Genomic DNA, 26,484 nt, shown 5'->3' with positions numbered 1-26,484 from the left:
ACTGCACGTTTGCAAGAATAAAGTAAAAGAGCAAGGCGCCAGTGGCACGACCCGGCTGGAGAACGAGAAAGTTGGGCAAATCCAATTAGGGTCGCTAATCTGACGAGCCAGAGCCCTTTTTAATCCTGCGCCACAATGCGGGGCTGCATCCCTTTCGCAAAGAAAAACGAGAAAGTAAGTCGGCCTGCAGCGAAAAGTTCCACTGACCGGCGGCGTCGCGTTCAACTGGTGCAGCGGTCCGACCTAATAGTTTTCGCAGTCGCGAGAGGATCATCTAGATGGTCACCCTCGCATTACGACACCCGCAGTCTAATGACTAGACTCATTTTGGAGGATTAGCTGCGAAGGAGGATTATAGTGAGATTTGCGGCACTTTAGTTTCCTTCCAAGTCCGTCATTTAAAAAAAATGCTTGTTCAATTTTTTATTTTTTAAAGTTTATGATTCATAAACAATGAATATGATGAATAAAAAAGATATAGTTTGTGTGTGTTTTAACAAAAATAGTAATTTAACGCATTAAATAAATACATACATATTCAAATACAGTACAAAAAAAAAACACATAAATTATTCATTTTGTTTTTCTTTTGCAAAATACCAAAGAAGAATTTTTAACCATTATGAAGAGTATTACAAGTTGAACCTAAATCCTGTCTTATTTTTCTCATTTTTAAGCCACATTTTATTGTTATATTATAAAATTATTATTTATATTGAAAAAGTCGATCATTATTTTAATCTCGAAGATATATAATATTTGAATATATATTTTTATTTATTTATTTTTTTATATTAGCTTCTATTTCAAACTGAAACGGAAATTATTTAAATGAATGAAATAAGCAAAACAAATTTTTAGGGAATGCAATTCTTAATTTCGGGCTATACTTTGAAACAATACAAATTTGCCCTGGGAAGGAATATTCGTGTGCTCTTCAAATCAAAATACGAATCGTATATTTGCAAACGATTGAGATGAAAGCCGCTTACACTCTCGACGGAATGTTTACACTACGTAGTGCGGGTTGGGCTCGGATTGGAAAGGGCCACTTTCTCGCCCTAGCTTCTCTTCACTTTTATCCGCTCGAACTGATAAGACGCAGGTCGGTTTTGTTGTCTTACTGGGCGAAACCGCGGCGGTCGGTCGGTCGGCCCAAGGCTAAGGAACCTCGAGAGACGAGGCATCGATTTTAATTTCCGAGCTTTTGCTGGCACTCGCGCTGCCCTTTCGCGCAAAGTCCGAACTTATCGTCGGGCCGGCCGGGGTGCGTTACTTTTGCAGCGAATTATGGTCGTTATGTAGCGTGCAGAGTTGGCACCGAATCTTTTTCGCCCATGGCACGAGTCAGTTTTATGTGTCTGCCCATAGTTTATTGCTCTGCTGCTTCTGCTCGCCGCTCAAGATATTATTGCATGCCCACAATTTGTTCTGCACAGAGAGAAGCAAGAGCGCCTGCTGGCCAGATTTTACTCAGATTCAGCGGGGAGTTGCGCCCAATTACTTATTCAAGTGGATTTATCAGCCTCATACACACATTCATATTATACACAGAACACAGAGAGGAGTAAAAACAAAACTAGGGCACACATTTTATGGGGTGGGAATTTTCTTGTGTGCATAAATCAGCTTATTGAAACAATAAATTAGAAAATGTATCTTCATTTATTCTACATGCTTGTTATTTTTGATGCAAAAATTTAAATAAAAATCAAATTTTTTCTAACTCGATAATAATTAAAATGTATAGTTTAGCAAAATATTAAATTATGATCACTAACCTAAAATTTTTAGACATTTTTTTACTGCCACTTTAAGTAAATATCTTTTTCCATGATATACCAAAACAATATGCAATTGATTTTCCTCTGGATATAATAAAAATTCAATACCAGCTGGAAAATTATTACGCAATAAAGAAAATCGAAGTATAAAGTTGTAAAAGGAAATAAAAACTGCAATTCAATAAGATGCGAAATAATATAAAGCAACTTCTCAACACTGAATATATCGTGGCGCGCGTGACCGTCTGCTGACCGAATATAGTTTCTAAATCGAGGCAATTGACTGATTATGGGAAATAAAAAGACCAAGCGAGAGGGAAACACGCGGCGGGGCAGTAAAAAAGTTGACGACGAGGGCACCATTATTATTTTACTCAGCTCGTGTAAAAAGCACTTTGCACGATTTCTGCACGATCAAGTTCTTTTTTCTTCTTCACGTGTATTGTGATGTGTGTCATCATGCTCAAGACGAGGACTGCAAATGTCTCTCTCGTCCTGCGGTGCAGCTCGGAGCCGAGACCATTCCATTTGCATTATCGACGTGTGCTAGGGCCACACAATGTCAGTCAGTCAGTCAATCAGATAGCGCGCGCGAGTCGAGATTACAAAGTTTGGGCGGCGTGATGGAAATGCCGAGATATTATTCCGCCGGCGCCCATTTCCACCGAGGCTCATTTTCCGCACCGAAGCAGGTAGAGGCTGGAAAACCACTTTTGCGTGCGTCTTATCTCGCAGCCATAACCGAACTTTGTGCCAGGCCCCCTGATCTACTAAACGAACATAAAATTGCTTCATTTGGCCCCCACGATGCAGAGAAATAACATGCTGCCGTCAAAATGCAGAGTTTTCCAAAGCTCAAAAACATAATTCGTCTTGAGTCTTCACCACTAGAACCTCACATTCTGGAAAGATAATTTAAATGTTAATTTCGTTATTAAAGAAAGTGATAATATTGTTGGAAAAAATTTATATTGCAAAAAAGCTATATTATATCGTCGGCTACGCGGACAGATGGCCAGTCCGTCGCTCCGCTTTTTGACACAAATGGCCACTAGCCATTTGCGCCGTTGGTACAAATGGCCACTCGACAGCTTTTCCAATTTTACAGGAGAAGCAAAAAACTGATTATCTGCGAGAATGTTCAGATTTCAGAATCCACTTTTTAACTCAGGGTTAAGGATGATATTGAAATTAAATTAGTGAAAAAATTATTCCAAAAAACGAAACATCACCGCTGATATGAAAATAAAGGCGAAATTGGAGCCTCTGCTGCGGAGCGGCTGGTTGACGCAACAGTGGCGCCCCGTCAGTCGAGGTGTCGCGAAGAATGCTCGTTGTGATAGACGTTTGCGCGAATGCAATATTTTTTTAGAACGCGTTAATTTAAATTATTTAAAATTTCAGTGTTGATTCATAATTAGATAATTAATTTTTTGATTTGCTAGTTTAAAATAAATTCCGTCTGGGAGAGGAGTTATTATTGTTTCCGCGAGAATTTTGTTCCATCAATTTTAAAAATAGAGAAAAGCTTAAAACAATATAAACCTTTATAGAAAAATGTTGCCAATTAAATTTCCTACAATTTCTTCCATTGGCTTAAAGGCGTCAGAAATTTTTTCACTTATGTACGGAAGGCTAAAAGTCAAAATATTATTTTTATTCATAGAATAAAATTTTTTAGAATTTTTTTGAGATAGCCAATCGATTGGAAATTTAATTTTAAATCTAGCTTCCAAATTACACCAAAAAACATTGAACCGTTTTTAAGTTGCACTTTGCTTTCTCGTGAGCGCTCTGACGGCACCCTCGTCTTCAAAAGCAGTTTGAAGGGTGATCACATTATATTCTTATTTTAAAACGGCTCAATATTTTTTGATGAAATTTAATAACGAAGGTGAAAATTTAATTTCCAATTGATTGGCTATCTCGAAAAAATTTTTAAAAAAATCTTATGCTATAAAAAAAATATTATTTTGACTTTGAGCCTTCCGTATGTAAGTGAAAAAATTTTTGACGTTACTAAGCCAATGAAAAAAATTGTAGAAAATTTAATTGGCAACATTTTTCTGTTTAGGTTATTATTTTTTATAACTTTTCTCTATTTTTAAAATGGACGGAAAAAAATTCTCGCGGAAACATTAATACCTCCGCTCCTAGACGGAATTAATTTTAATCTAGCATTATCAAAAAATACATGATTAAATTGAACTTCATCGCTGAAATTTTGAATATTTTAAATTCACGCGTCCTAAAAAAAAAGAAAAGATTGCATTCGCGCAAACGTCTATCACAACGAGAGCATCCTTCGCAACACTTCGTTTGATTGAGTCCGTCCATTTGAATTAGTAATTAACTAATAATGAGATTTTACTTCTAGAAAATTGTAAAATATTTTAATATTTATTATACATTTTTTCAAGATTTTTTTTATTTTAATCATTTTTTCCAATTTTAACATTAAACGCATTAAAAGTATTTATTCATATTATCCGGCGATATGGGAAACCACATGAGGGGGCGTGGCTTTCATGGCACTTCTTGCTTGCGGGCTCAACAGAAGAGCCATCTACGGGTAAAGTTGGTACTTTTAGCGTGTGGGCTGATGCATTTTGACTTTTTGAACATATTCGCGCAGAAAAAAAATTTTTCTCCGGAAATGCGAATTGGCCATTTGTACCAACGGCGCAAATGGCTACTGGCCATTTGTGTCAAAAAGCGGAGCGACGGACTGGCCATCTGTCCGCGTAGCCGACGATATCATCTCACAGTCAGGTTTAAAAGATTTAGGACATTCATTTATTATAAACATATTAACTGAAAATCCTGATTATTAAGGTTTGGCTATAAAATTAAAAATAAAAAAGAGAAAAATGTGTATTACAATTTTTTACTTCATTTTTCATTGCATTGTTCAACCCTCTAGAGAATAATAGTTTATATGATAAACATTTATCATAAAAAAAGGTCAATGATATAAATGGGCAAAATTATTCTTCATTGAAACAAATATATTAATCAGATGTTTGAAAATATTTTTGAATATGACGACTATGGGCGCCAGAAGCTAAATAAGAATTAATCCTATGGATTAAATTACTTTTTTCAAAAAACAAGATTACTTAGTAGCGCGTTAATATTTTGGAATTTGACGACTATGGCGCACCAGAGGTTAAATAAGAATTAATCCTATTTTTCATCAATTTATTTTTTTTGATACGGCGCTTAAAATAGATTGTAGAAACTTTCGTAGAACTTTTTTCTTTTTGCACTCCCTGAACACAATAAAGGGAATTAAAAAATGCAACATACCACAAAGTTAATTAATTTTTATTTGTAATAATTATTTTTCATCAATTGATTTTTTTGATACGGCGGTTAAAATAGATGGGTGAGCGTCAACTTTCATTGAACATTTTTATGTTTGCGCACTCCCTGAAAACGATTAAGAGAATTAAATCATACCACTAAAATTAATTTACTTTTGTCCCAAGAAAATATTATTCTTTAATAATACGTTGCTCGCGGAAGGTGAACTAAATTTGATTGCAAAAAAATTCCACTCTTGATAAGAGTGGCGCGCAGCAGATTCGTTGCATTTCTCATAAATACATATTATATGATTCAGTATTCTTGTTTGGAATGCTGAAGTTGAAATGAATTTAGGCTTGAGGCAGTGCTCGGCAGCCACCTTTGTCTCACTAGGCCCACATCTTTAGCGTACGAACTACACAGGTTTTATTTCGTAAGTGACAAACAAAAACCCAAAACGATGGCTGCCACAACCTTGACTTCTGTGGAAAGGACTATGGTAAGAAATTATTTAATTTATTTAATTTCAATTAGTTGTCGGACTAGTCGATGGTGAATATTTTTTGTCGTACAAAGTGCGGCACAATTGGTTTTCTCTCTCGCACGGTTTCTCCACGTAAAATCGGTCCTAAATTCTGATAATGTGCTTGCTTTCAATTCAGTGAACGAAGAAATGGAAAAAAATAATAATAAAAGTAAGGCTGATTGAATTTAACACTCTATTTTCCGTCAAAATTAGATATCGTTTTTTCAAAGATTATAATTTTTCATAAAAATTAAAAATGCTAATTATATCCTTGAGCAGCATAGTTTGCAATCATTTTACTGCTTACTTACTTACTTAGTCTTAATAAGCGGTATATTCGCATTTTAATGGAAAGCAATAGCTCGATTTTTAAGAAATATATGCTGTCAGAAAATGCGTTGCACTAGAATATTTTGCATTGCAATCAATCTTTAACCTTCGCCACGGATCACACGCAAAATCAAATAAAAGGCTTTGCACACATTTTCAATAACTGGTGTGAGCAGCTCAGTTAATAAGTTAGTGGTCTCATAAATAGAAGGACTGACGTTCAAATCCGACTACATGCTAGTATTTTAACTTTTGTAAAGAACTCCGGCTGAACAAATTTTTAATGTTGCTCATTGACAATAACAATTAAAAAAATTTTTTGCCCACTACATGCAATCGATAGTTGGCAGAAATTATTTAATGGCTCATCTAATGATGCCACATGATGCTATAATTTTCTTTTTCAGCCTGACGAGCTTGACGACTTTCCAGAGGAGGAACTTTTTCGCAAGTGAGCCAAATTTTGTTTAATTTATTTGGAAAAAAGCAAGAAATATTTTTTAAATTTGTTTAAACATAAAAAATACGTATTGCGTGGATTAGATTTTTAGGAGTTTTTACAACTTAAAATGCAAATTTATATTGGTCCTAACAGAAAATATATTGCGAAATTCAAATTAATTTGAGACCGAATTATTATACCTCATACACAAATAATAAATTTCAACTCTTTCCATTGACGGTTCTTTTTGTTAGAATGTAGTCTGACTGAGCTGAATTTAATAACATTATAATTTGTTGATTTTTAATATGCTATTTTACCTTTTTCTTTTATTTATGATTTAAGCTTAAAAGCTTTCACAAATATTATTTCTATTATTTAACAAATCAAACTGTTAAAACAAGCATGCGTGCGTGAGGGCACGTGAGGGTATCAGGGTATGTTCTTTTCGGAAATATATGTTTCGAGCATAAAAAGTTATTTTGCAGTTAAAATTAAAAGTATTAAATATTTAATAAAAAATATTTTCAATGTGAAGACCAAAAGTACAAAGGACAAAAATATCTGGACTATTGTGATTTAAAATTAAATTATAATGTGCTATGGACTTGATGGATGTTTGGTACTATTTTGTGTATTTTTGGAGAAGAGAATTGCTTTGAAACCTCGGTTACAAAGAGCAGTAATTCAAAGTCGACCATAAACCTGACCAGATGAGTGTGTGAGTCCCTTAATTTAACAAAAAGCTCTGGTGCCTTAATTTTAATTCTACCCACAAGACAGTATTTCCAAAAGAAGTAAAGAGAGTGCACAAAAATGTGCTAATATGTCAACTATAGGCCTTGGCTGCATCCCTTGTCTCCGGCTGCACCACTCTACTACCCCAATTTGACTAACAACACTGTTCCAATATCAATTTACACACATGGATGGAAACTAAAACAAAGCTTTATTTAATATTAATAAATAATTTCTCACATTTTTAATTGAAGAAAAAACTTTTTTCAGCTTCCTGAACAAAGATCAATATCAGTTCTGCGTGGAGGTGATCAAATTTTCCTGGTGGCAGTCCACCTTTTGTCTCAAAGAGTTCATGAAGTTTGATGCAACGTTCCTTGCAACTAACTGCTTTTGCAAGATGGTAGACGAGAAAAAGAGGAACGAAAGCGCAGCCATGCTACTTCAAGTGGCCAAAGGCGCTGCCGAAGGAAAAATAATTGGCGAACATTTGAAGTGGAGTAAGTTGTAAAACACTATCAATTACTTTATCAGTACTGAAAGCAAAATTATTCAATAATTAATTATAATAATAATAAACAAATTGATATGTGATGTAAAATACACACGTATATGATTAAATACAAAACTTTTTAATAACTTCCTTTTCTACCACTTTCTACCTTATACTTATTGATTATTCTAATTAAGAATTAAGTTTCAAGTCTGGGGCAAATTAATTATTTAAATTAGCAATTTCTTGATTTTCGTGTGTAGTTTTTTTTTAATCGCAGAGCTACACAGTACTTTTGCTTTTATAATTTGAAAATTTTATCCTCATTTCCGCATTTTCGAAAATTTTTCAATTGTTAAATGTTGAATGGAATTGGAGAATAAAAATAATAATTTAATAAAAAAAAATTAAGATATCACCATAAGATGCGCTTCATGTGAAATATCGCGACACTTAATCCCGCACTCCCTGCTCCAACGCTTTTTGCAACAAATTTTCACTAAAAATTGTTTTTTTTTTTTACTAAATTGTGCCTACTAATTTTGCCCAATCTTTCTTTCTTTTTTTTGGCCGGTAAATTTAAATCTCCTACTATAAGTAAAAGTGATCTTACAATCAAAAAGCAAAAAATTTAACCAAATTCTGCTTTCAATTGAATCTAAAGAGCGTCGATCTTGCTATTTCTTCTCTATAGTGTTGCAAAGATTGAAAGAGATCTACGACGAAAAGAAGGACCAGACATTGGAGGACATAGTGGACAAGGAGGAAGAAATGAACCGGTCGGAGGTCGACGAGTTGGACAAGGAGGCCGATGAAGGTGAAGAATCGGACCAGGCTGATGAAGGCAAAAAGTTGGAGGAGGAGGAGGAGACTAATGAGGGTAACGAGGCCACCAACGATGATGACGAGCTTGAGGAAGAAAACACTGAGCCGGCCGACCTCTCTTTCAACCATGACTACATTGTTGAGCACGGTTTGTCTTTAAAAATGAAAAATTGTTTAATCAATTTTGTTAACGAGTGAAAAAATTTTCAATAGGTGGGCCACCCATATTTCTCACACCTGCAGAAGGTACGAATTTTTCTTCTCCAATCTGTAGCAAACAATTATGAAAATTTTTCAAATAAGTTGGATTTAAAATTAAATTTTTCTTTTTAAATAGAGCCACTCGTTGACCTACCGGAGCCTGACAAAACACCAAGAGGTAATCTGTGAAAAGTAGTGAAACTGGAATATAAAAATTGTTTTTTGTTCTCTGTAGAGGTGACCCGTGTGTGGGAAAATCAGCAATACCTCAGCAATTGCGCCTGGTTCAGGAGAGAGGATGACAAATGGGTTTTCGTGACCTCCCGCTGCGTTTACAGCTCGATTCTCAACGCCATTTTCGAACTCATCAAGCTGGTAACAAAGCCCTTTGACCTCTGCTCGAAGAATCCGTAAATTGACCTCTTTATGTTTTGTGCAGGGCCATCGAGACTGGGCAAAATCCGTGATCAGGGAAAACAGCCCGATGGCTTTCCATCACTTCATCTCGTTGGCCGTCGATGGCGAAAAATCAAATGTAGACTGTTTCCTCCAGTACCATTCACTGCGGCTCGTTGAATTCTGGTGAGTGAAATTTTATTTTATTATGCAATTCTTTTCTTTCTTTTTTAATTTTGTTAGACAATTAAAATGTTTATGCGTTTATTAAAAAATTTCCAAACCAACCAATTTAATTTTCCTTAATATTTCAAATCGGCGTTTGAGAAAAATTTCATGTCGGAAAGATATTTAATTAGTTTTCTGAAAAAGTTTGCAACATAAAAATTGGAAGTGATCAGCGGAGAAAAACGTGTGCTCTTTGCTTTATTTTGTGAACATTTTGCATTTTTCTATTTTGCTCCCGGTTTCAGCAAAGAGGCCAAAGGCCTTGTGGTCCATGGTGAAGTGGCACCCAATGAGCTTATGGATCAGTTAAAATGGAAAGCTGGTGAACAAGTGCAGTACTGCAACAGGTGCAAAATATTTAGCAAAACGGCCCTCCACTTTGTTGAACTCTCTCAGCTTAATCAACTACGAGTTGGAAAACAACCTAAAGCCTCTGCCTGCCCTCGGGTAATTTAAGCAAAATAAGTTAATATATATGTATATATGTGAATTAATGTGATTTAACTTGCACACGCAGTGCGATGGAAACCGCACTGCCCACTTGCGACTCAACCAGCTCGGCTTTCCAGTGGCCGTACCTCAAAGTCAGGATGATCCAGTCGAAATCGCCAGCATCTTCCAAGTGGGAGCCAAGTTTGCCCAATTTGATAAACATATTTATATGCAAGATTTGTTATCAGGAACGGATAATTACGGAGAAGATCAGAATTGGAGAGACCCGGTACCAGGTCCGAGCGGCAATAGTGACTTACGACGAAAAGGACAACCAGAGGCATTGCGTTGCTTTGATGCCGCCCGAAAGAAGCCGCTCCAACAACCCTGAATTGTGGTCTGTTTTGGACTCAAATGAGCCAGACAATGCTCAATCCCTTGATAACTATGCTGCTAACTCAGGAAGACTCAATCTGGTGTTCTACCTCCGTTGAGACTCTCTGTCTGGTCCAGAATCTTGTGATTTTTCCCCAGCCTGCTCTCAACTGCTTGGCGCCGCTGGCTGAGGGCTGAGGTCTCTCGTACAAATACATTTTCGATCAAATTCACAAATTGCCCGGATCTCGTTTAAATCAATTGCATTTGTAAAAAAATTCACACCAAATTCTTAATGCTTATAAATGAAAGTCACTGTCATTGAAAAAAAAACCCGCTAAAATAAGTGAACGTTCACAAAGGTCAGGGCCTGCCTCTTACAGAAGTCATATTGGAGTAATTTTGGGCAGTCAACCTTATCTTGTTCACTTACCTTATTCTTTTTGTTTCTCGTTTCCCGACCATGCCAACAAACACCAAAATGCGCGTGCCATCCACATCAAATTCATACGTCACGCACCCCAGTGTGGCACCTCGCCCTTCACCGCAGGGAAGAACCACTTGTTGGCTGCAACCATAAAGAAACGCAAGCTAAAAATTACTTTTCTGATTATTTTGACAAAGCTGTCTTTTCTACTGGAGTCTGGTTCTGTAGATAGAATCGTTCCATTTCCACTTCTGTTTCATTTTCCATTTGCTAACCCATTCTATTTCGTCGCTTTTTTCAATAACGACTTCTATTACGCGGCCATTCCATTTCCATATCTATTTCGTTGTCAATTTTATTAGTTGGGCCATTTATTTATTTATATTTAATTTGATTATGCTTACAGTGATTTTCAAATGGTTTTTAATATTAAAGTTCATACCATTATGTATTCATATAATTATTATTAAATTTATTACTTAATTTTGATGAAAATATATATCATAATTTTTATACTTTGTGTGATTCTTAAATAGGTCTCGGTGGGTCTCAGTGGTCTTGACCGGTCTCGGTGGGTTTTAGGTCAATATAAGCAATTTTTTCAAATAATGAAACAATTTCGTTGCGTCTAAAATAATCGGTCTCGGTGGGTCTCGGAGTGTCTCAATATATTATAAAAATAAAAAAATAATAAAAATTTGAAGTATAATTATTTGTCAAAATAAAAGTTTTTCACTTTGGCTTCTTAATCCTCTGGTACGGATGCTTTTATATCACTCGGTTAAATGCTTTTAGCCTCAGTAGACACATTTCAGGAGGCTAAAAGCCCGGACACATCATAGTTTTATTATTTCGGTTTTTAATATTGGAAATTATAAAACTATTTGAATTATTTAATTTTGAAGGAAATTGTATGGCTTTTATAATTTGCATTATTCTTAAATAAGTCTTTTGCACCCCCTTATGACTCATAATGAGAGGGGATCAAGGTGATTATTTCTTTGATGAAATTAAATCGATTTCCTAAAAAATTGGTTGTACTCAAATAGGATAATAATATTTTGATTAGAATTATGTATTTTATATTATTTAATCTGGAAGATCGATTTGACTGTTTCTAATAATGTTTTGGAAAAAAATATAGGGTTGTTTTAGCTTTTAAAAAGTACTTATTCATTAAAGGTCAAAAGACCGCATGAAAATTTAAACGAACCTTAATATTAAAAATATAAATGAATAAATATTTAAATAATTTCAAGAAGCGCCCAGATGGGTTTTGCATAATGGCTCACCTGCTGCTCAAATGGCAAAAAAAGTTGCGCTCACTCAGAATATGAAAATATGATATTAACGTAAAACTGAAAAAAATTTAATCTAAAATAATTAAATTATAATTATTCTACTTTACTCCCTTTCGCTTCTAAAATCACTGGGCAGGACCTGAATTTGTCAAACTCGATTGAGTGCTTTCAGCTTCAGAGAACTCCATTCAGGCGGCTATTAACATGGCAATTGCTCAGAAATATTAAAAGTTTTAAATCATTATTCTCAAAATTCTACTTTTCCCCTTCCGTTCTAAAAACATTGGTCACGACATGAATCTTTCAATCAATTGAAATCTTTTGAATTAAATCTTTTTTTTTTTAATTATTCACTTTATGTACTACACACATGAAAGAACACGCAAAAATACATTGTATTTACTTTAACTTTCAAAATATTGGAGGTTTGCTTCTTTTTAAAAATTGCTGACGTAATTCGCCATTTAATTTGTCAAAAGTCGAGTTGTCCAGCATAAAACATTGTGTCTGGTAGAGTAGAGATAATAATAATAATTAATTGGAAAGAAGCAAAGATAATATGTTAGATTAAATTGTTTATTAAATTGTTCATAAAAAAAATCACCATGAACCCCTCTAATTATGAGTCATAAAAAGATTCGCTCTTAAGGGGGTGCGAGAGACGTATTTAAGGATAAAGCGAACTATGCCGCGACTGTTTTTGAAAAAATTTGATTATTTTTTGCATTTATTTGCCAAACGTGGCAAGAAACGGGACGAGCGAGATTGCAGCGTAAAACTGAGGATGGGGATGCGTGCGCATAAAACGGAGACGACGACAAGCTCTCGAGCCTCGCCGGGCTCACCGCAGTTCTTTGGTTGCGTCGCCTTTCAGCACCTGTCAGATTCGAATTTGATGAAGTAAGTGTCACTTTTGCTCCTTATTTTTCTTTCATTGTGATCATTTTTAAGAGTTTGTGCGTAATTTTTCCAATTTTTTTCATAAATGCAAGGAAAATATTTAAGCGCTCTGTGTTTTTAGGCGTCCGGTGGCGCGGTTGCTAGCTTGAATTTATTAAATTATACCGACCGACGAAAATAAATTGAGGCTAAACTGCATTTTTCTCAAATTAAGCACTAAAAAAATTCAATTATTTAAATTATAGAAGTGCGCACATTTTTTCCCAAACCGGGCGCATGCAAGAAAGGCAGTGTGCCTGTATTTGGCAGAGGAATGCGAATCACTTTATCCACCCAAATACGATTCGCCAGTTCGCCACATTTCAATCGAGATTTATCGTGGCCGCGGTCGTCGATATGCAACCAGTCTTGCATTCGCTGCGGCGAATAGTTGGACTGCGGCACTGATATTAAGCAAATTGCTCACATTCTCATTCCCTTTCTATAGAAAAAATTCATTTTCCTGCCCTCCTAATGAACTCTAAAATTCCTTAATCTCTTGGACTGCTTTTACTTTGGATTTTGAGATTTTGTTTGCATAATGCATATTCGGAATCGCCGTCACAAATTGATACCTGGATAGATTGCGTATTAGCAAATTAGTGCAAATTTTTCTTATCTGCTTTTAAAGAAATCGGCACACGTGATTACACAAAAGAAATTATAATGTGAATAATTTACTAATATAGTAAAGTCAGCGAGCAGTGCGTTAGTTAGCTCATCGACGATATTGTTAGAATTGATTGTTGTTAATTTTTAATCTTTTTGGACAGATATTTAAGTTTTTATTACATAATCTTCCTTTAAAATTTCCAAATTGTTAAGTATTGCCATCAATTTTAGGAATCATGCCAAAAACAAGGGATACAGCCTCTGCTGATGATACGCTGTCTTCAGACGGCGTCGAAGAAATGGTATTTCAGGATAATTTTATATATATGCCTGCGAATTTCTAATGATTTTGCTTTTAACACCAGATAACCGATTTGGCAAAACAGAGGGCCAGACAACAGGTAGTAATTCAAATCAAGGTCTCTTAATTTGCACACCACGCGAGCGTTAATATTTTTTTTTGGCGAGCAAGAGCTTTTTCGAAGAGCGTGGAAAAAGAGCGCTCTCAAAAACATATTAGAAGTGGCGCCTTGCGTTTTCGTTTTGATAAAAAGCGATCACCATATACATGAAAATGGCCCACTGCGGCTTCATTCTCGGCTTTTACTTAGGAAGCCACGACTGGCACGTAATTTGCTCACCTATATTTCGCCGCTTATTATTTAAAAAGAAATAAATTGTCAATCAATGCTGGCTGAGTTGCAATGCCTAAATTCCGAAATTCCTTTATTTTTTATGGGGATTTTGCTTTGCAGTTTGAAAAATATTTTTTCATATTTGGACTCCTGCTCAAAAATTGGTTCCAGGAAAGTTTGAATTTCAGCTCTACGATAATAATAACAAAATGTACTAAAATTAAAAAGATTTTTATGATTGAATAAATGAAAATTAACAACTTTGCGGCCAATTGTCGTAGAGTAAAAATCCAAACTTTCCTGGAACCAATCGTTAACTAGGAGTCAAAATATGTGAAAATATTTTTCAAAATCTCAAGTAAAAAACATTTTTAAAAATAAAGGAATTTGGAATTTTAGCATTGTGACGCAGACACCTTTTCTTTATCCGTGCACAATTTTTGTCATGTAGTTTTTCCGTTCATAAGGACCAGCGACGATGTAAATGTTTTTGTATGAAAAGAGCTTTAAAAGATGCTGGCAAAAAAAACCAATTGCCAGTTTAATTCTTTCGAGCTCAGTAAATAAAATTTGAGCCAGACATAGATTTATATTTTGATATATCATGTCCGTGATTTTGTCAAGCAAACAAAAAGCTCTACTTCGGTGGTGCCAAATTGAAATCTCTCAATGTGCATCACAAATATTATAACTATATTTGATTATTTACCTAAAAGTTCGCCAAATGGGCGGCTGGAGGATCTGCGACAGCAGCGGCTAAGGAGGCGGCCGGTGCCCCTAAAAAGGCGGTGGCCCGAGCTGCGGCTAAGACCCGTGGCGGAACAGCCGCTGGCGTTGCCTCCAATGAAAAGGCAAGATGAATTTTATTCAAATTATTTTACATTTTTTTGTACAATTTTTATTTCGTTTTAACCAAATATATAGTCTGTATTATGCTGTATTATAATTATGATCCAGTCAAGTTTCATCCTCTTTTGAGCGTGAATTTGATTTATAAACTGATTCTCATTTTGAACAAATTGCATGTGCACCACCCGCAGACCGAGCCTCAACCCGGCAATCAAGAGGTAAGATACAAAAAATACAAGTAAATTGTTAAGGGCACAAAGAAGGTGCCATAATTGCCACCGTTTTTTGCTAAAATAACGTATTTCGTCATTAGCGCAAGTGGGTCACCACAAAGATGGAGATGAAAGAGTTGGCTGCTGATCTCAGCCGCAGATTTGTCCTCAAACAAGGGAAGACCGATGAAAGCGGCCAAAAGGCGCTCCTCGAGGCTGTCCTCCAAATATGGGACACGCGTGACCAGCCGTGAGTCACAATTTAATTAAACATTTTTCAACAATATCCAATTATCAGTTACGTCAAATCAATTTTGTCCTTGACATCTTCAATTTCAGGCCGCTGGAGAGTCCAATGATTCATCGTCTTAGAGTCATTCACCCTTTTTGCATTGATAATATCCAATAGATAATGAAAATTCTTAACAACTTTTACTTCCAAATTTAAATAAGCTAAAATATAACGTACTCAATTTAGCCCAAAAAAGCCTAATTTTATTATTTTTAACTCTCATATCCCCCGAAGATAACCATTGTCAGTCGTTTGGGCGCTCATATTTATTATCATTGATAATATTTTATTTTTCAAAACTGCTCGTTCAAAATATCTGAAAATTTACGTACTTATGCAAAATTACATGCCGCATCTTGAAGTAAATTAAAATTGCCCCTTGCCACGACCTTAAGTGCGACGAAGGGTTTCACCATGAAACGCGCTGCAATTTGCACTCAAGCCGCGATTTCTTCCGCACTTCGAGCGGTGCCTTCGTGGCTCGAAGGGAGGAATTAGAGCAAAAATCAGAGAGCGATCAGTCGGTTTACGTTTGCATACCTCTCATGCAAATACACAGGACACGTGAAACAAGCCGAAATTCCAGTAAGGATGATTCGCATGCCAGAGGCATGATCAAGGGGCTTTTATTTTTTGTTTCCACAAACGCGCCTCGCAGGAGCAAGATGGCGGGGAGGAGTTAATTATTTTCTATCCTTCGCGAAATTTAATGTTTCCAAGGGTCAGCCCCTCCTGAGGGGTGTAAGGATCTAGGGTACTTACGCCTCTTGATAAGTGTGCATTTGTAGGTTCCTTGTTCGTTGGTATAAAGCCAAAGCACCTCTTTTTCAAAACACCCTCAACCTTTTTTGCCTCTTGCCATTTATTTGCTTTTACTACCACTGATTAATTAATACTATCGCTGACCACGCCCCCTGAACAAAGAAAAATTTAATACATTTATGGCAAGCACTGGAGGGTCTCCGTTTGTCAGAGGCGTCGATTTCTTACGAATAATGTTGCAGGGTGAGTATTATTTATTTAAATTCTCGCGTCTTTTATTTAAATTGCCCCATTGTTCGATTTTCTGCCTCCAAATTTTCCCCTAAAAATGAGATACAGGCGAATTAAAAGCATGTGTGCAACATCGCCCATCGCCTCCTTTTATTAGCCTATACTTGAAATTGCCAATAAATCCGTTTTGGCAGCAACAAATTTAAATTTATTGAGAAAAACATTTATTATTTTGAAAAGAAATTCATATTTTTTCACTTCAGTATAATTGTTCCTCGCTTCTGAAAACTGACGAAAAAGTTCCTCCTTGCAGATATTATCCAAAAATATTTAAATATAATTTTTTTGCTCTGTTCAATTTTTGCATGGAGACGAGTTTTCCACCGCCGTGAATCTTATGACTGGCTCCGAGATGCTTCAATTTTACTAAATTATTTTCTCAACGTTTCCTATTTCCTGAAGAAAAAGAGAAACTTGTAATTGTAAGACATTAATTTTTGGATTCATTAAATTTAAATAATAATTTATGTATCTTGAAAAATGTTGATGTTTAGGAAGTTAATTAAAAGATAAGCAAACCTATAGCGAGTCAACAGACCTGAGATGCCCTCGGAGTTTGAATTTGCGACGGATCGAACTGAAGACCTTGGGCGTGCCTGCGGAGTTCTTCAAGCTGGAAGAACTGACCACCCTGGAACTGAGCCACAACAACCTGAGGGAGGTTTCTGCCGCAATGGAAACAGCCAGGTCACTGCTGGTGCTCAACCTGAGCCACAAACAGGTGCAATCAAAGGCCAAAAGCAACATGATTTTCATTTTTGTCCCTAATTTCAGCATTGCTGGTGTGCCAATGAGCGTCTCACCCTGGTCTCACCGACCGCTGCCCCCTGAAACCAGAAGACTTTGATCCTCAGCCACAACCCCCTTGGCCACTTCCAGGCTCAGGTATTATTTTGCGCTTGATTTAATGAAAAGTTTGGTATTTAGGCAACTGCCCTCGCTGCACTTATGCTGGCGGTTTTGCACATGAGGGCAACACAGAGGACCCTGACCAACCAGCCAGCCTCGAGTCGATGAGCAGTTTGGTGCAACTGGACCTTGCCCAAAACGGCCTTCCGAGGCCTTGTTCGCGCCGCCCAAATCTGAATAGACTCAACTTGGCCAACAAAACAGACTCACCGATAGGCTTAACAACATGCATAGGTACTTTTATCGCATTGTTCCATTGTTGGTATGATGCAATGTTGGATTTTTTGTTTTGCTGCCCTGGCAAAAGTCGTTTGTTGTTTTGAATAATTTTTCAGCCACAAAATTTCACAAAAAACAAATTTTCAGCCAAACGTCGTGTTTGGGAAGAATGTGGGGTTTGTTCAGGCACTTCAGGCCCAGTTCGCTTTAACCGGAAAGCAACCTGGCCATCAAAGGAGGCCAGTCCATTCATTTTAATTTACATAATACACATTATCAACACATTTTTCGAGTATGACCAACACAAAATGAAGTTTTTTTTAATGAGAGATTTAAATTAGTTTTGATTAGACAAACTGCTTTAATTTCCTAAGTTGATATGTAAATGAACTTTAAAATGACTCAGAAATGATTTAATATCAATTAATGTCACTCGGCCCGTCTTGGACCTTTTTTAATGTTAATTAAAAAATTCTTTCCAGGAAAATTTAGATGACGGTGATTTTGATCAAAGCCGGGCTGAACCTGAATTCGGAGGCAATGCAGAGGCTGAGCTGGTTTGGTGATCCGACTCGCCTTCGCGCCCTACTGCGTCAAAGCGGTCTCGGTCATATTGGCTGCCCACTTAATCCTCCAAGTCCCCCTCGTTTGGGTTCTGCTCATGGGAGGCGAGTTGAAGGCTATTTACAAAATATGGATGATTTTTTTATATCAAAATTTATTGTATTATGATGTTATTAGCGGAAATTATAATTTAATTATTTAGGCATTATATCATCTGAAAAAAAAATAGATTCTTTTTTCAAAAAACAAGATTATTTGTTAGCGTGTTAATATTTTTGAATTTGACGACTATGGAGCGCCAGAATAAGAATTAATCCTATGGATTAAATTACTCAAATTATTGTTTTACTTTGAAAATTTTAATGCTTTAATAACTTTACTGTACCCAACTCACCTAGATGTGTCTCATTTAAAATCTGATGAGAATTGTTGCATTTTTTTTTTTCAAATAAAAAATAAAATTTATTATTTTTTTGTATACTTAATTATTGCTTTACAAATTTCTTTGTAAAATATTTTAAACCAGAATGTTGTACTAAAATAAGTTTGAAATAAAAACAGAAATATAACTACTTCATTTCTGTCTCTTCAAAATATCTTGGCAAAAAAGTGAAACTGAAATTTACAGAACTTTGTCAACTCAACGCTTCTGATATTATTTAATGGTTTTTTTTTAATTCTTCTCGACTTTGCTCCCAGCTGAAATTATAGCCCGAGGAAAGGTTGTTCTCAGTTGTTTGTCGGGGAGGCAAGATTATAAAGTGTAACGCATCTCGGCGGTCTCTGTTAGTTTTGGTCCAGAGAAAACTAGGAAAGGCCTAGAGTGCGCGTGCCACATAATAAAAGATGGCACGCTTGCCATCTGCTATCGCAACATGTGCTGCAGACGCGCATGGATGGCTCTCTGGATCTGCTGGAAAGCACTCGAACGTTTTTCTAGCTGATGAAATTTGTTCGGGCTGCAGTTAAGTTTTATATCCCGGACTGTTTACGAGGAGATGCGTCAGCCATGGGTATATAAGATTGCAAGATTTGGCTTTTTTATTTTGTGAGCCAAAGGAAAATTATGAATTTTGGACTGTCGTAATAAAAAAATTCTCATTTTTTCATCCGACCCTTAAAACTTGACCTAACAGTACGCTGTGGAAATAATCCACTACAGAGAGTAGAAAATTTGGATCTGATCTATTTTAATAATAAATGGATGCTGAATCAAAATCAACCAAATTTATAAATACCAAAGTTATCTTTATTAAAACACATTTATAATAAACAATTCGTGCAAAACAGATCATTCATTTATGTTCATATCTTGTATAAATATTATGTTGAATCGAGATGTAAAATTTAATTATCATGTGAGGTCCACAATGAAAAAGGGAGCGTGTGGCACTTTCTTTCTTTTGAACCAGAAAACACTGACCGGTTCAAATTTTACAATGCCAGCAATGATGTGTTACCCCTTTTTCACATTTTGATAATTATCATTTAAATGTTTTAGTTTAATTTTTTTTTCATTCTCAAGCATACCCAAATTGCGCACATTTAATGACAGAATGTTGGTCGTTCGCTTAACAAACATTAGAACTTTTCCAAATGATAAGAGTTTTTCAAAACATGTACGGTGTAAATTTTGACAAATTCAATAGATTGTAAAAAATGAGGTTATCCTGCTGAACACGACAAGAATTTTAACTCCAAGAAAAATTTGTTCTGATTAATGTAGAAATCAATTTAATACTTTAATGCTTTAGAGAGACTTCGTCTTTTTCAGCATTGGAGTGCCTCAAGTAAATCGGAGCATAGTGAGGGGCGCTTTGGTTATCGTTGCACTTTTAACATGTGCAACCTGCATTATATTTACTTCAAATTTGCAAGAGCGCTACGCAATAATTATGTTATAAAACCCATAATAAATTTACATTCAACAGGCGAGCTCATATTCATTTCCAGAATTTTAACCAATTTCTAGCTTTGCATTTTTGAAGGGGCATAACAGAACACTCGCAGATTCTCCATGTGTAATTGAAAACTTCCTTTGCCTCGTGACGATAATTCTAACTCTCTGGAATATGTCCCAGAATTATTCATTGTGTCTAAGTTCAACATTGGTCTACACTTGTCAGTCGCGATAGTAGCCTATTGAGAAGGCACCGGTAGATTTTTTCTTCATAAATCCTCAATGCACCTAGAGGGGCATTTGTAATTGTTGTGATAATACAAATAATACTCGTTTATGAGGGCCATATCAACGCAATGGCTATAACAATAAAATATGGCCTAATCCACCAGAGTGCCTGCTTTAATCAGGCTAATTATTTTGTGAATAATATAATAACAGAGTTGCAGTTTCGAGTTTTCAGTGTTAATCTCTAATTACAAGAGAATATATAAAAGGCAGCATAGAACAAAATGGGAATATTTTTATGATTAGATTGTTTTTTGGGATTTACAGAACTTGAATAACAAAGGGAAATTATTTTGAACTTGGATAAATCACCCTAGTTAAATGTGAAAAAAAATGTGAACTTCTCATTAAGTTGATTATTGCTGCTACTTTTATACAGTGATTTGGGATCAACGGAATAGCCCAAGCTCATATACATACTGTAATTTTTACGTTCAATACAAATTTCAGGGAACTTTACATTGCTGTGGATTGTTTCAAATTAATTCTTGATGATAATTCGGACAAACAAAATACAAAGAGAAAGCGTATCCAGAAGTTAAGCTGGCCAAGAGATGAAATTTTATATTGGATTATTTTTTCTCATGACCGCACTTGTACAATGAATCAGTTTAAACATTATCAAATATTGTTGTACTCAAAAAACATTCACAAAACCAATTAACGATGGACAATTCATATTTTCAACATATTGATACTGCATAAGAACAACATACAAATTTAAGGGCTTCTAACATATTTGCAAGCTTTGTAAAAAATTAAACCACATGTTGTTGTATCACAGTTGTTAATTGTTTCAGAGAAGTTTCCTCAATAACTATGAACAATTAACCAATATTAATCATTGCACTGTTCTACGAATTTTGCCTCCTGCCCAAGAAGCTTGATTCCGAAGTCGGAAGGTGCTTCTCTCTTTTCTAATCTATCAACCATTAACAACCCTCGCCTTGTTCAAAGGTGCCGTAAAATCTAAAATTTAAAGACAGATGCGTTTCTTTAACTGTAATGCCAAACTAAATTGCACGACAAAAGAGAGGAAGCAGAAACCCTGCAACCTAGCAAATACATTTTCACTCGCAATTTCACAAAAGTACGCGTTTTTTTTTTTTATCAATATAGCAAACTAAATGATTAAGTTTTGAATGCCATTTTCCTGCTTATGGCACCCGTTTTAATACTGACAGAGAGTGTCAGAATTAATCTCTGAGGGATGCAGAATGAATTTACTGATTGCTCGCGATTAAACAAAAATTGTGGATCTTCAGCGAGAGTGAATCTCACATTTGGAGGGACGAGTTTTGTAACAAAAATGTAGTTATTGTGTGTAAAAAGGACAAATAAATTATTACTTGCCAGTTAACTAAACAGGGAATTGTAATAAAAATAACTGAGGAGCTTTAAAAAAAAAAAAAAACCATAATGTGGACAGGCCGCATAGAAGTCAATTAGAAGAGGACCCTTGAAAATTTTACTGAGATTGCACATTACCCATAGAATTTGTTGTAATACTATTTTCAACTCCCCCCTTTTAACTGACCCAACACATCCTTTAAAATGAGAGAGAGAGAGAGAGAGAGAGACGGAGATTTATATTTCATTAAAGTACTAAACCCGTATACAATCATAAAAGCTATATAGCGCATTACAAAATAAATAATAATAATAATAATACGTAGAATATACATAATAAAAATCTATCTGATGCTAGCCAAGAAGCAAAAATAATCATTTAAAAAATACGCTAAATACAAATGGAAAACTGAAACAAGGGAGTTGCAAATTATTGTAAATGGAGCATTTCAAACAGATGACAATCATAAGAAGTAAATTATAATTCCCCGACATATGTTTGTACTGACTTAATTAAGTATTGGCAGCTGAAATTCCTGTCGAGCTCAATATAATGTGAGAATCATGCACGGCGGACAGGATTGATACTGACTTGCGCATGGATATTACAAAAAACAAAAGGTACTTAGCAGTCTGATATAGTGATCATAAAAAAGATGTCTACTGGGATTATAGAAAACATGCTTGACTAGTCACTTAAAATTGTTGTAAGCATATATAAATTATACTGTCTATTGATTCTTTACCTTCCAGTCCTCTGTGACTTAATAAAATAATGTAAAGAAGGTTGAATGTGGTTAAGTGAAGAATGTATTAAAATAATCGAGTACTGCAATAGGCTCAGGAATGACCCAAAAATTCTGACTTGCACTATAGATATAATATACAAATATTTTTGGTTTAAATCTTTCGAGAACCCAGTCAAAATCATCAGGGGGTTTAAGCAAATATTGAGTCAAAACTATCGGGGGAAAGGGTTAATTGGCAGCAGACTGGCTATTGTATGATTTGACTTTAGGGACAAAATGAGGTATCAGGTCAGGCCCATCTAACATAACAATACAATATCAGCCTCTGGGCCTGCGGTGCGCTGAGAACTCTGGGGATGTTCAGTACGTAAATAACAGTAAATTGAGTTAATACATTAATAAATAACTGAATAAAAATTGTGGCAGGGATTAGAGGTGGGTGGAACATGTTGCCTGAAATGTAATCGATAGTAAGAACGAAAAATAAGTGTAAGAGAGGTAAGGAGGGATGAGTATTCCAGCTCTAGAAGTACTGTTTGAGCAACTCTCAGTTCATCCACTTGCAACTTAACAAATATGACATTGCCTTTAACTTTTTTGTGGCCTTTTAAGTAAAGAAGAAGATAGAAGAAAACACAAATTCAACGCGGCACATCAAGATGCTTTGTACTGGTGACAAAAAATTTTGTTCTTCAGGTAGCACGCGGTCGGAGCAACTAATCTGGCCTGTTAATTCATGTTTTTGTTTTGTTTCTGTAACAAAATTGACATTTGAACCTCAAGTTGCTCCTTCTCTCTTCAGCTAGCCGCAAGAGAAAGGTGTAACAATTTTCCAACGGATTACCAAGAGCCGATAAAATTAGCAAGGTACTCAAAATTTAAATCTACAACATAGACCAGTTTACATACAAAAAAATCAAATAAAATCGTTTGTATCTGTAGATACTCTTTGTCAATTATATCAATCTTGTATGCCTGTTCAGAACTGACGCAGTTCTCTAGAAGCAAGCCATCAACAGCATTCAACATCACAACCCAATCACATAAAACGTAACAGACATATCGTCTCAGATAACCAACTCATCCTCAAAGAGAAACTTAATAGTGTACTACGATGATTGTACTTCATCTCAATATATATGCAATGCTAATTTGTAATGATGTTTAAGGCATGACAACTTCTCCTATCATATCAATTTCGGCGTCCGGAATGAGCAAATTTGCGGTTTCACTAAAAATTTGTCCAATCTGAAACTGGCAAATTTCGCAGAAATTATTAAGAGTGCCAGTTGTAAAAATCTGCTCAATCCATCAGCCGTTATTTAACTTTTAGTTTGAAACATGAGGCTTCTACTGCTGGTGTGTTTTGCATTATCCAGGGGAGGGTGGACTTTCGACGATTCTCTTCTTCCAGCAGGCACCTTCCCTATGTCCATGGACACAAACTCAAATAAGCTTGTCCCAGTTGAACTCTTCCTCGTGCTGCCTTTCGTAAGGGCCGCTTGCCTCTTGGTGGACGACGCGGGCATGCTGCTGCGGGTAATCATAGTAAATGGGTCCCTGCTTCAGGCAGTCCTGCTGCGGAGGCAGGCCGCTGTAGTGCTGTTGCTGCTGAGCTGGGACCACGTCGGGCAGGTCCCCTTGCAGTTCGGCGCCCGGATTGACCCCGAACTGAGTGAGCATGCCCGTAAGTACGGCCGACAGCTCACTCGAGTCGGACACGCCCAGTCCGTACTCGGCGGCCGGGTCTGGACACCCTGCCTCGACAAGGGCCCTCGGAGGCACCATTTCCTCCGGGGGGTAGTGGGGGTGCGGATGCATGGGGTGGTGCGGCGTGGGGCCCGGGGGCACCCGAGGGCCGCAGTCACCCCGCCAGTGGCCATTCATCATCGAGTGGCCAGGCGCGTCCGGAGGCCACTGTTGGTGCTGAGGAGGCATGGAGGAGGCCCATTCTGGCTTCGGGTGGTCTATCGACATGCCAGGGGCGTTCTTGAGCTGCTTCTGACTCACCGTATTGTAGTCACTACTGTTACTGCTGCACTCTGGACTGTACGGAGATGCCTAGAAATTGATTTAATTATTTAAAATTACTTCAAAAAATTATAACAAAGCAATATTCTATCTGTATGTAGTATTATTTTTCATCATTAAATTAAATTTGTAAAATAATCCTGACTTTATAACATGTTTGATATGAAATATTTTCCATACAGATAACATTCGATACTCACTCTCATAAGCTGAGAGTTCTTTCTCTTTTTCGAGAACCCGTCGTCTTGGCTGTAGTTGTAATCAATCGCCCAGTAGCTTCCCTTTCCAGGATCGTCTTTTGAACGAGGAACTTTGGTAAAGCATTTGTTCAAGGACAAATTATGCCTGATTGAATTCTGCAAGATTTCACATGGAATAAGGTAAAGTTGGTGTCACAGGCTAGCAAAAAACGAACCTTCCAGCCAGTCCCTGCTTCTCTGTAGTAGGGAAAGTGGTCAATGATGAATTGGTATATCTCAGACAAAGTCATCTTGTGTTTTGGTGCATTGCTGATTGCAAGTCGAATCAAACTTGCATAGCTGAAACCAAGAATGACCATTATGGAAACACAAATTTATTAGGCAATCCAACTAACAAAGATCCCTTTTTTAAAATTATTCAAAATAGCCAATTTTTGTACGTAGATTTTGGTTTAAGCAGGTTTAAGTATTACTATATTTCTTTTAAATTTGGGTTCTTCAAAAATTGTTTTCAAACCAATGACGATGACTATAATTAAAAAAAAATTAGATTTAATATTATGAAATATCATTCAAAATAATTTTAGCTATTGAATTTTGAATGAAGTTTTAGAAAATAATTTTGGTCGCTCCTAGTTACAGTAAGAGGCCTATAGTAGAAATCTTATTAAAATTAAATTCATAAATATTACTTTCACACAAACTTTCACAGTGCATAGAAAAACCACAAAAAATTAAGCATTTTTCTTATCAACTTCTAACTTCCTTCATAAATTGATATGATAGGACAAAATACAAATGACCCTTTCTTGACGGCCTATGTAATTTGACTTGCAAGATTTGAACTGAACAAACCTATAGGGCGGTTTGCCGTCTTTGACCCTATTAGGCGAGGAGGAGGCTGCGTCTTTGATGGCATTGATGGGTGCTATCGCTTCAGGAGCTGCAGCTCGCTGAGCGTTCATGCACGGCAGCCAGTCAATTGCTGTCAGGCTACGATCCAGTTCGGCCATCTCTTGTATCACATGATAAGTAACATCCACGGCAGAAACTGACCCTTATTGCAGTCCTCATAAATCCACACCTGAAATTCAGCAAGTCAGTTAAAATCTAGGTCGCTCAAAAAACTGGCTGTGGAAACCACGGGAACCCCGAAGCATTGACCGGGAGTTATAACAGAGTTTAAAGTATCACTCTTTCTTGGTTTTTGGAGACTCCAATTGTGGCTGAAACCACAATTGGGCACCTTATCAGCGACAGATTAGGGATTAGGAGGTTCCGTTTACGGCGGGGTTTTTGTTGCCACCTAGTTTGGCGTAAATTCCACAGGCAAACGTTTGGAATTGGAATTAATTTTTATGTACTCTTTCTCGAGACTCCAGGGTGCTGATTTGCACTTAATTTCGAATAAATACCGTGTATTTTCATCTGCACAATTCAAATAAAACAATAGAGGACACGCAAAGTGCAGGTGTAAATAAACCAGTTTTTAGACAATTTCGCGAACTTGGTGGACAAATTTCACTGATAATGAACTGATCACATATCACTGAACTTCACAAACATCAATTTTTTTGGTTAACTTGCGAAATTTTGGCAAATTTACCTTCGAAATATAGATTCATTTCGATAATCATGACAGCTGATGCACTCCTTCCTACTTGCTCCACTGATGGAAGCCACGTAGTGCACTCAGAGCCCTCTGAAGCGATTTTGAGAACTAAAATCAACAACACCTTTTCGCCAAAATATATATAATACCACCTCTTCCAAAAAAGATTTAAGACAAAACTTACATAATGTAATATTTTTACTAAGTACATAGTTACATAATATATAATAATGATAATATGCATTTTATTCACAGACGACAGA

At 36.2% G+C, this 26,484-nt stretch overlaps 3 protein-coding genes and 1 long non-coding RNA gene across 7 annotated transcripts; 2 read left to right on the top strand and 2 right to left on the bottom strand.

The window, feature by feature from the left end:
* Nucleotides 1–1,781: 1,781 nt before the first annotated feature.
* Nucleotides 1,782–16,231, bottom strand: LOC132197457 (uncharacterized). The gene is made up of 3 exons (XR_009441851.1): nucleotides 16,109–16,231; nucleotides 10,513–10,647; nucleotides 1,782–2,686 (listed from the first exon to the last, which is right to left on the bottom strand). It is a non-coding gene; the product is annotated as an uncharacterized LOC132197457 (long non-coding RNA).
* Nucleotides 4,861–10,942, top strand: LOC132197454 (uncharacterized). The gene is made up of 11 exons (XM_059620751.1): nucleotides 4,861–5,592; nucleotides 6,357–6,400; nucleotides 7,400–7,629; nucleotides 8,317–8,595; nucleotides 8,661–8,693; nucleotides 8,785–8,826; nucleotides 8,884–9,023; nucleotides 9,088–9,230; nucleotides 9,518–9,719; nucleotides 9,790–9,894; nucleotides 9,953–10,942. Exons 1-11 carry the CDS (start codon nucleotides 5,554–5,556, stop codon nucleotides 10,196–10,198), a joined length of 1,503 nt encoding a protein of 500 aa, XP_059476734.1. The 5' UTR covers nucleotides 4,861–5,553; the 3' UTR covers nucleotides 10,199–10,942.
* LOC132197455 (uncharacterized) lies at nucleotides 12,566–18,642 on the top strand. 4 transcript variants are annotated; one of them, XM_059620755.1, is made up of 10 exons: nucleotides 12,566–12,707; nucleotides 13,590–13,660; nucleotides 13,724–13,759; nucleotides 14,710–14,844; nucleotides 15,034–15,060; nucleotides 15,156–15,304; nucleotides 15,394–16,351; nucleotides 16,925–17,120; nucleotides 17,174–17,542; nucleotides 18,010–18,642. In XM_059620755.1, exons 2-7 carry the CDS (start codon nucleotides 13,595–13,597, stop codon nucleotides 15,461–15,463), a joined length of 483 nt encoding a protein of 160 aa, XP_059476738.1. In that variant the 5' UTR covers nucleotides 12,566–12,707; nucleotides 13,590–13,594; the 3' UTR covers nucleotides 15,464–16,351; nucleotides 16,925–17,120; nucleotides 17,174–17,542; nucleotides 18,010–18,642. The 4 variants fall into 4 exon arrangements, with proteins under 4 accessions (XP_059476738.1, XP_059476737.1, XP_059476735.1 ...); XM_059620754.1 differs by having other exon boundaries at nucleotides 15,394–16,821; XM_059620752.1 differs by having other exon boundaries at nucleotides 15,394–16,821; nucleotides 16,894–17,120; nucleotides 18,010–18,641.
* A 676-nt stretch (nucleotides 18,643–19,318) lies between these two features.
* On the bottom strand, nucleotides 19,319–26,307 carry LOC132197099 (forkhead box protein J3-like). Its single transcript, XM_059620168.1, has 5 exons — nucleotides 26,216–26,307; nucleotides 25,465–25,693; nucleotides 24,825–24,948; nucleotides 24,610–24,765; nucleotides 19,319–24,439 (listed from the first exon to the last, which is right to left on the bottom strand). Exons 2-5 carry the CDS (start codon nucleotides 25,620–25,622, stop codon nucleotides 23,825–23,827), a joined length of 1,053 nt encoding a protein of 350 aa, XP_059476151.1. The 5' UTR covers nucleotides 25,623–25,693; nucleotides 26,216–26,307; the 3' UTR covers nucleotides 19,319–23,824.
* Nucleotides 26,308–26,484: the final 177 nt, after the last annotated feature.

The sequence above is a fragment of the Neocloeon triangulifer genome, unplaced genomic scaffold (genome assembly GCF_031216515.1).
Source record: "Neocloeon triangulifer isolate White Clay Creek 2 clone unplaced genomic scaffold, ASM3121651v1 ptg000012l, whole genome shotgun sequence".
In the NCBI taxonomy this organism is placed as follows: domain Eukaryota; kingdom Metazoa; phylum Arthropoda; class Insecta; order Ephemeroptera; family Baetidae; genus Neocloeon; species Neocloeon triangulifer.
The sequence above is the reverse complement of the archived record's forward strand: the minus strand, read 5'-3'. Positions and strand labels throughout refer to the sequence as shown.

Excerpts from the sequence above, each read along its gene's own strand:
- LOC132197454 (XM_059620751.1), top strand. The coding sequence starts at position 5,554 with ATGGCTGCCACAACCTTGACTTCTGTGGAAAGGACTATG. Across the intron at positions 6,401-7,399 it reads GAGGAGGAACTTTTTCGCAA|CTTCCTGAACAAAGATCAAT; the intron begins GTGAGCCAAATT and ends AACTTTTTTCAG. Across the intron at positions 8,827-8,883 it reads GCCTGACAAAACACCAAGAG|AGGTGACCCGTGTGTGGGAA; the intron begins GTAATCTGTGAA and ends TGTTCTCTGTAG.
- LOC132197455 (XM_059620755.1), top strand. The coding sequence starts at position 13,595 with ATGCCAAAAACAAGGGATACAGCCTCTGCTGATGATACGCTGTCTTCA. Across the intron at positions 15,061-15,155 it reads CTCAACCCGGCAATCAAGAG|CGCAAGTGGGTCACCACAAA; the intron begins GTAAGATACAAA and ends TTTCGTCATTAG. Across the intron at positions 15,305-15,393 it reads TGGGACACGCGTGACCAGCC|GCCGCTGGAGAGTCCAATGA; the intron begins GTGAGTCACAAT and ends CTTCAATTTCAG.
- LOC132197099 (XM_059620168.1), bottom strand. The coding sequence starts at position 25,622 with ATGGCCGAACTGGATCGTAGCCTGACAGCAATTGACTGGCTGCCGTGC. Across the intron at positions 24,766-24,824 it reads AAGCAGGGACTGGCTGGAAG|AATTCAATCAGGCATAATTT; the intron begins GTTCGTTTTTTG and ends GAAATCTTGCAG. Across the intron at positions 24,440-24,609 it reads AGAACTCTCAGCTTATGAGA|GCATCTCCGTACAGTCCAGA; the intron begins GTGAGTATCGAA and ends ATCAATTTCTAG.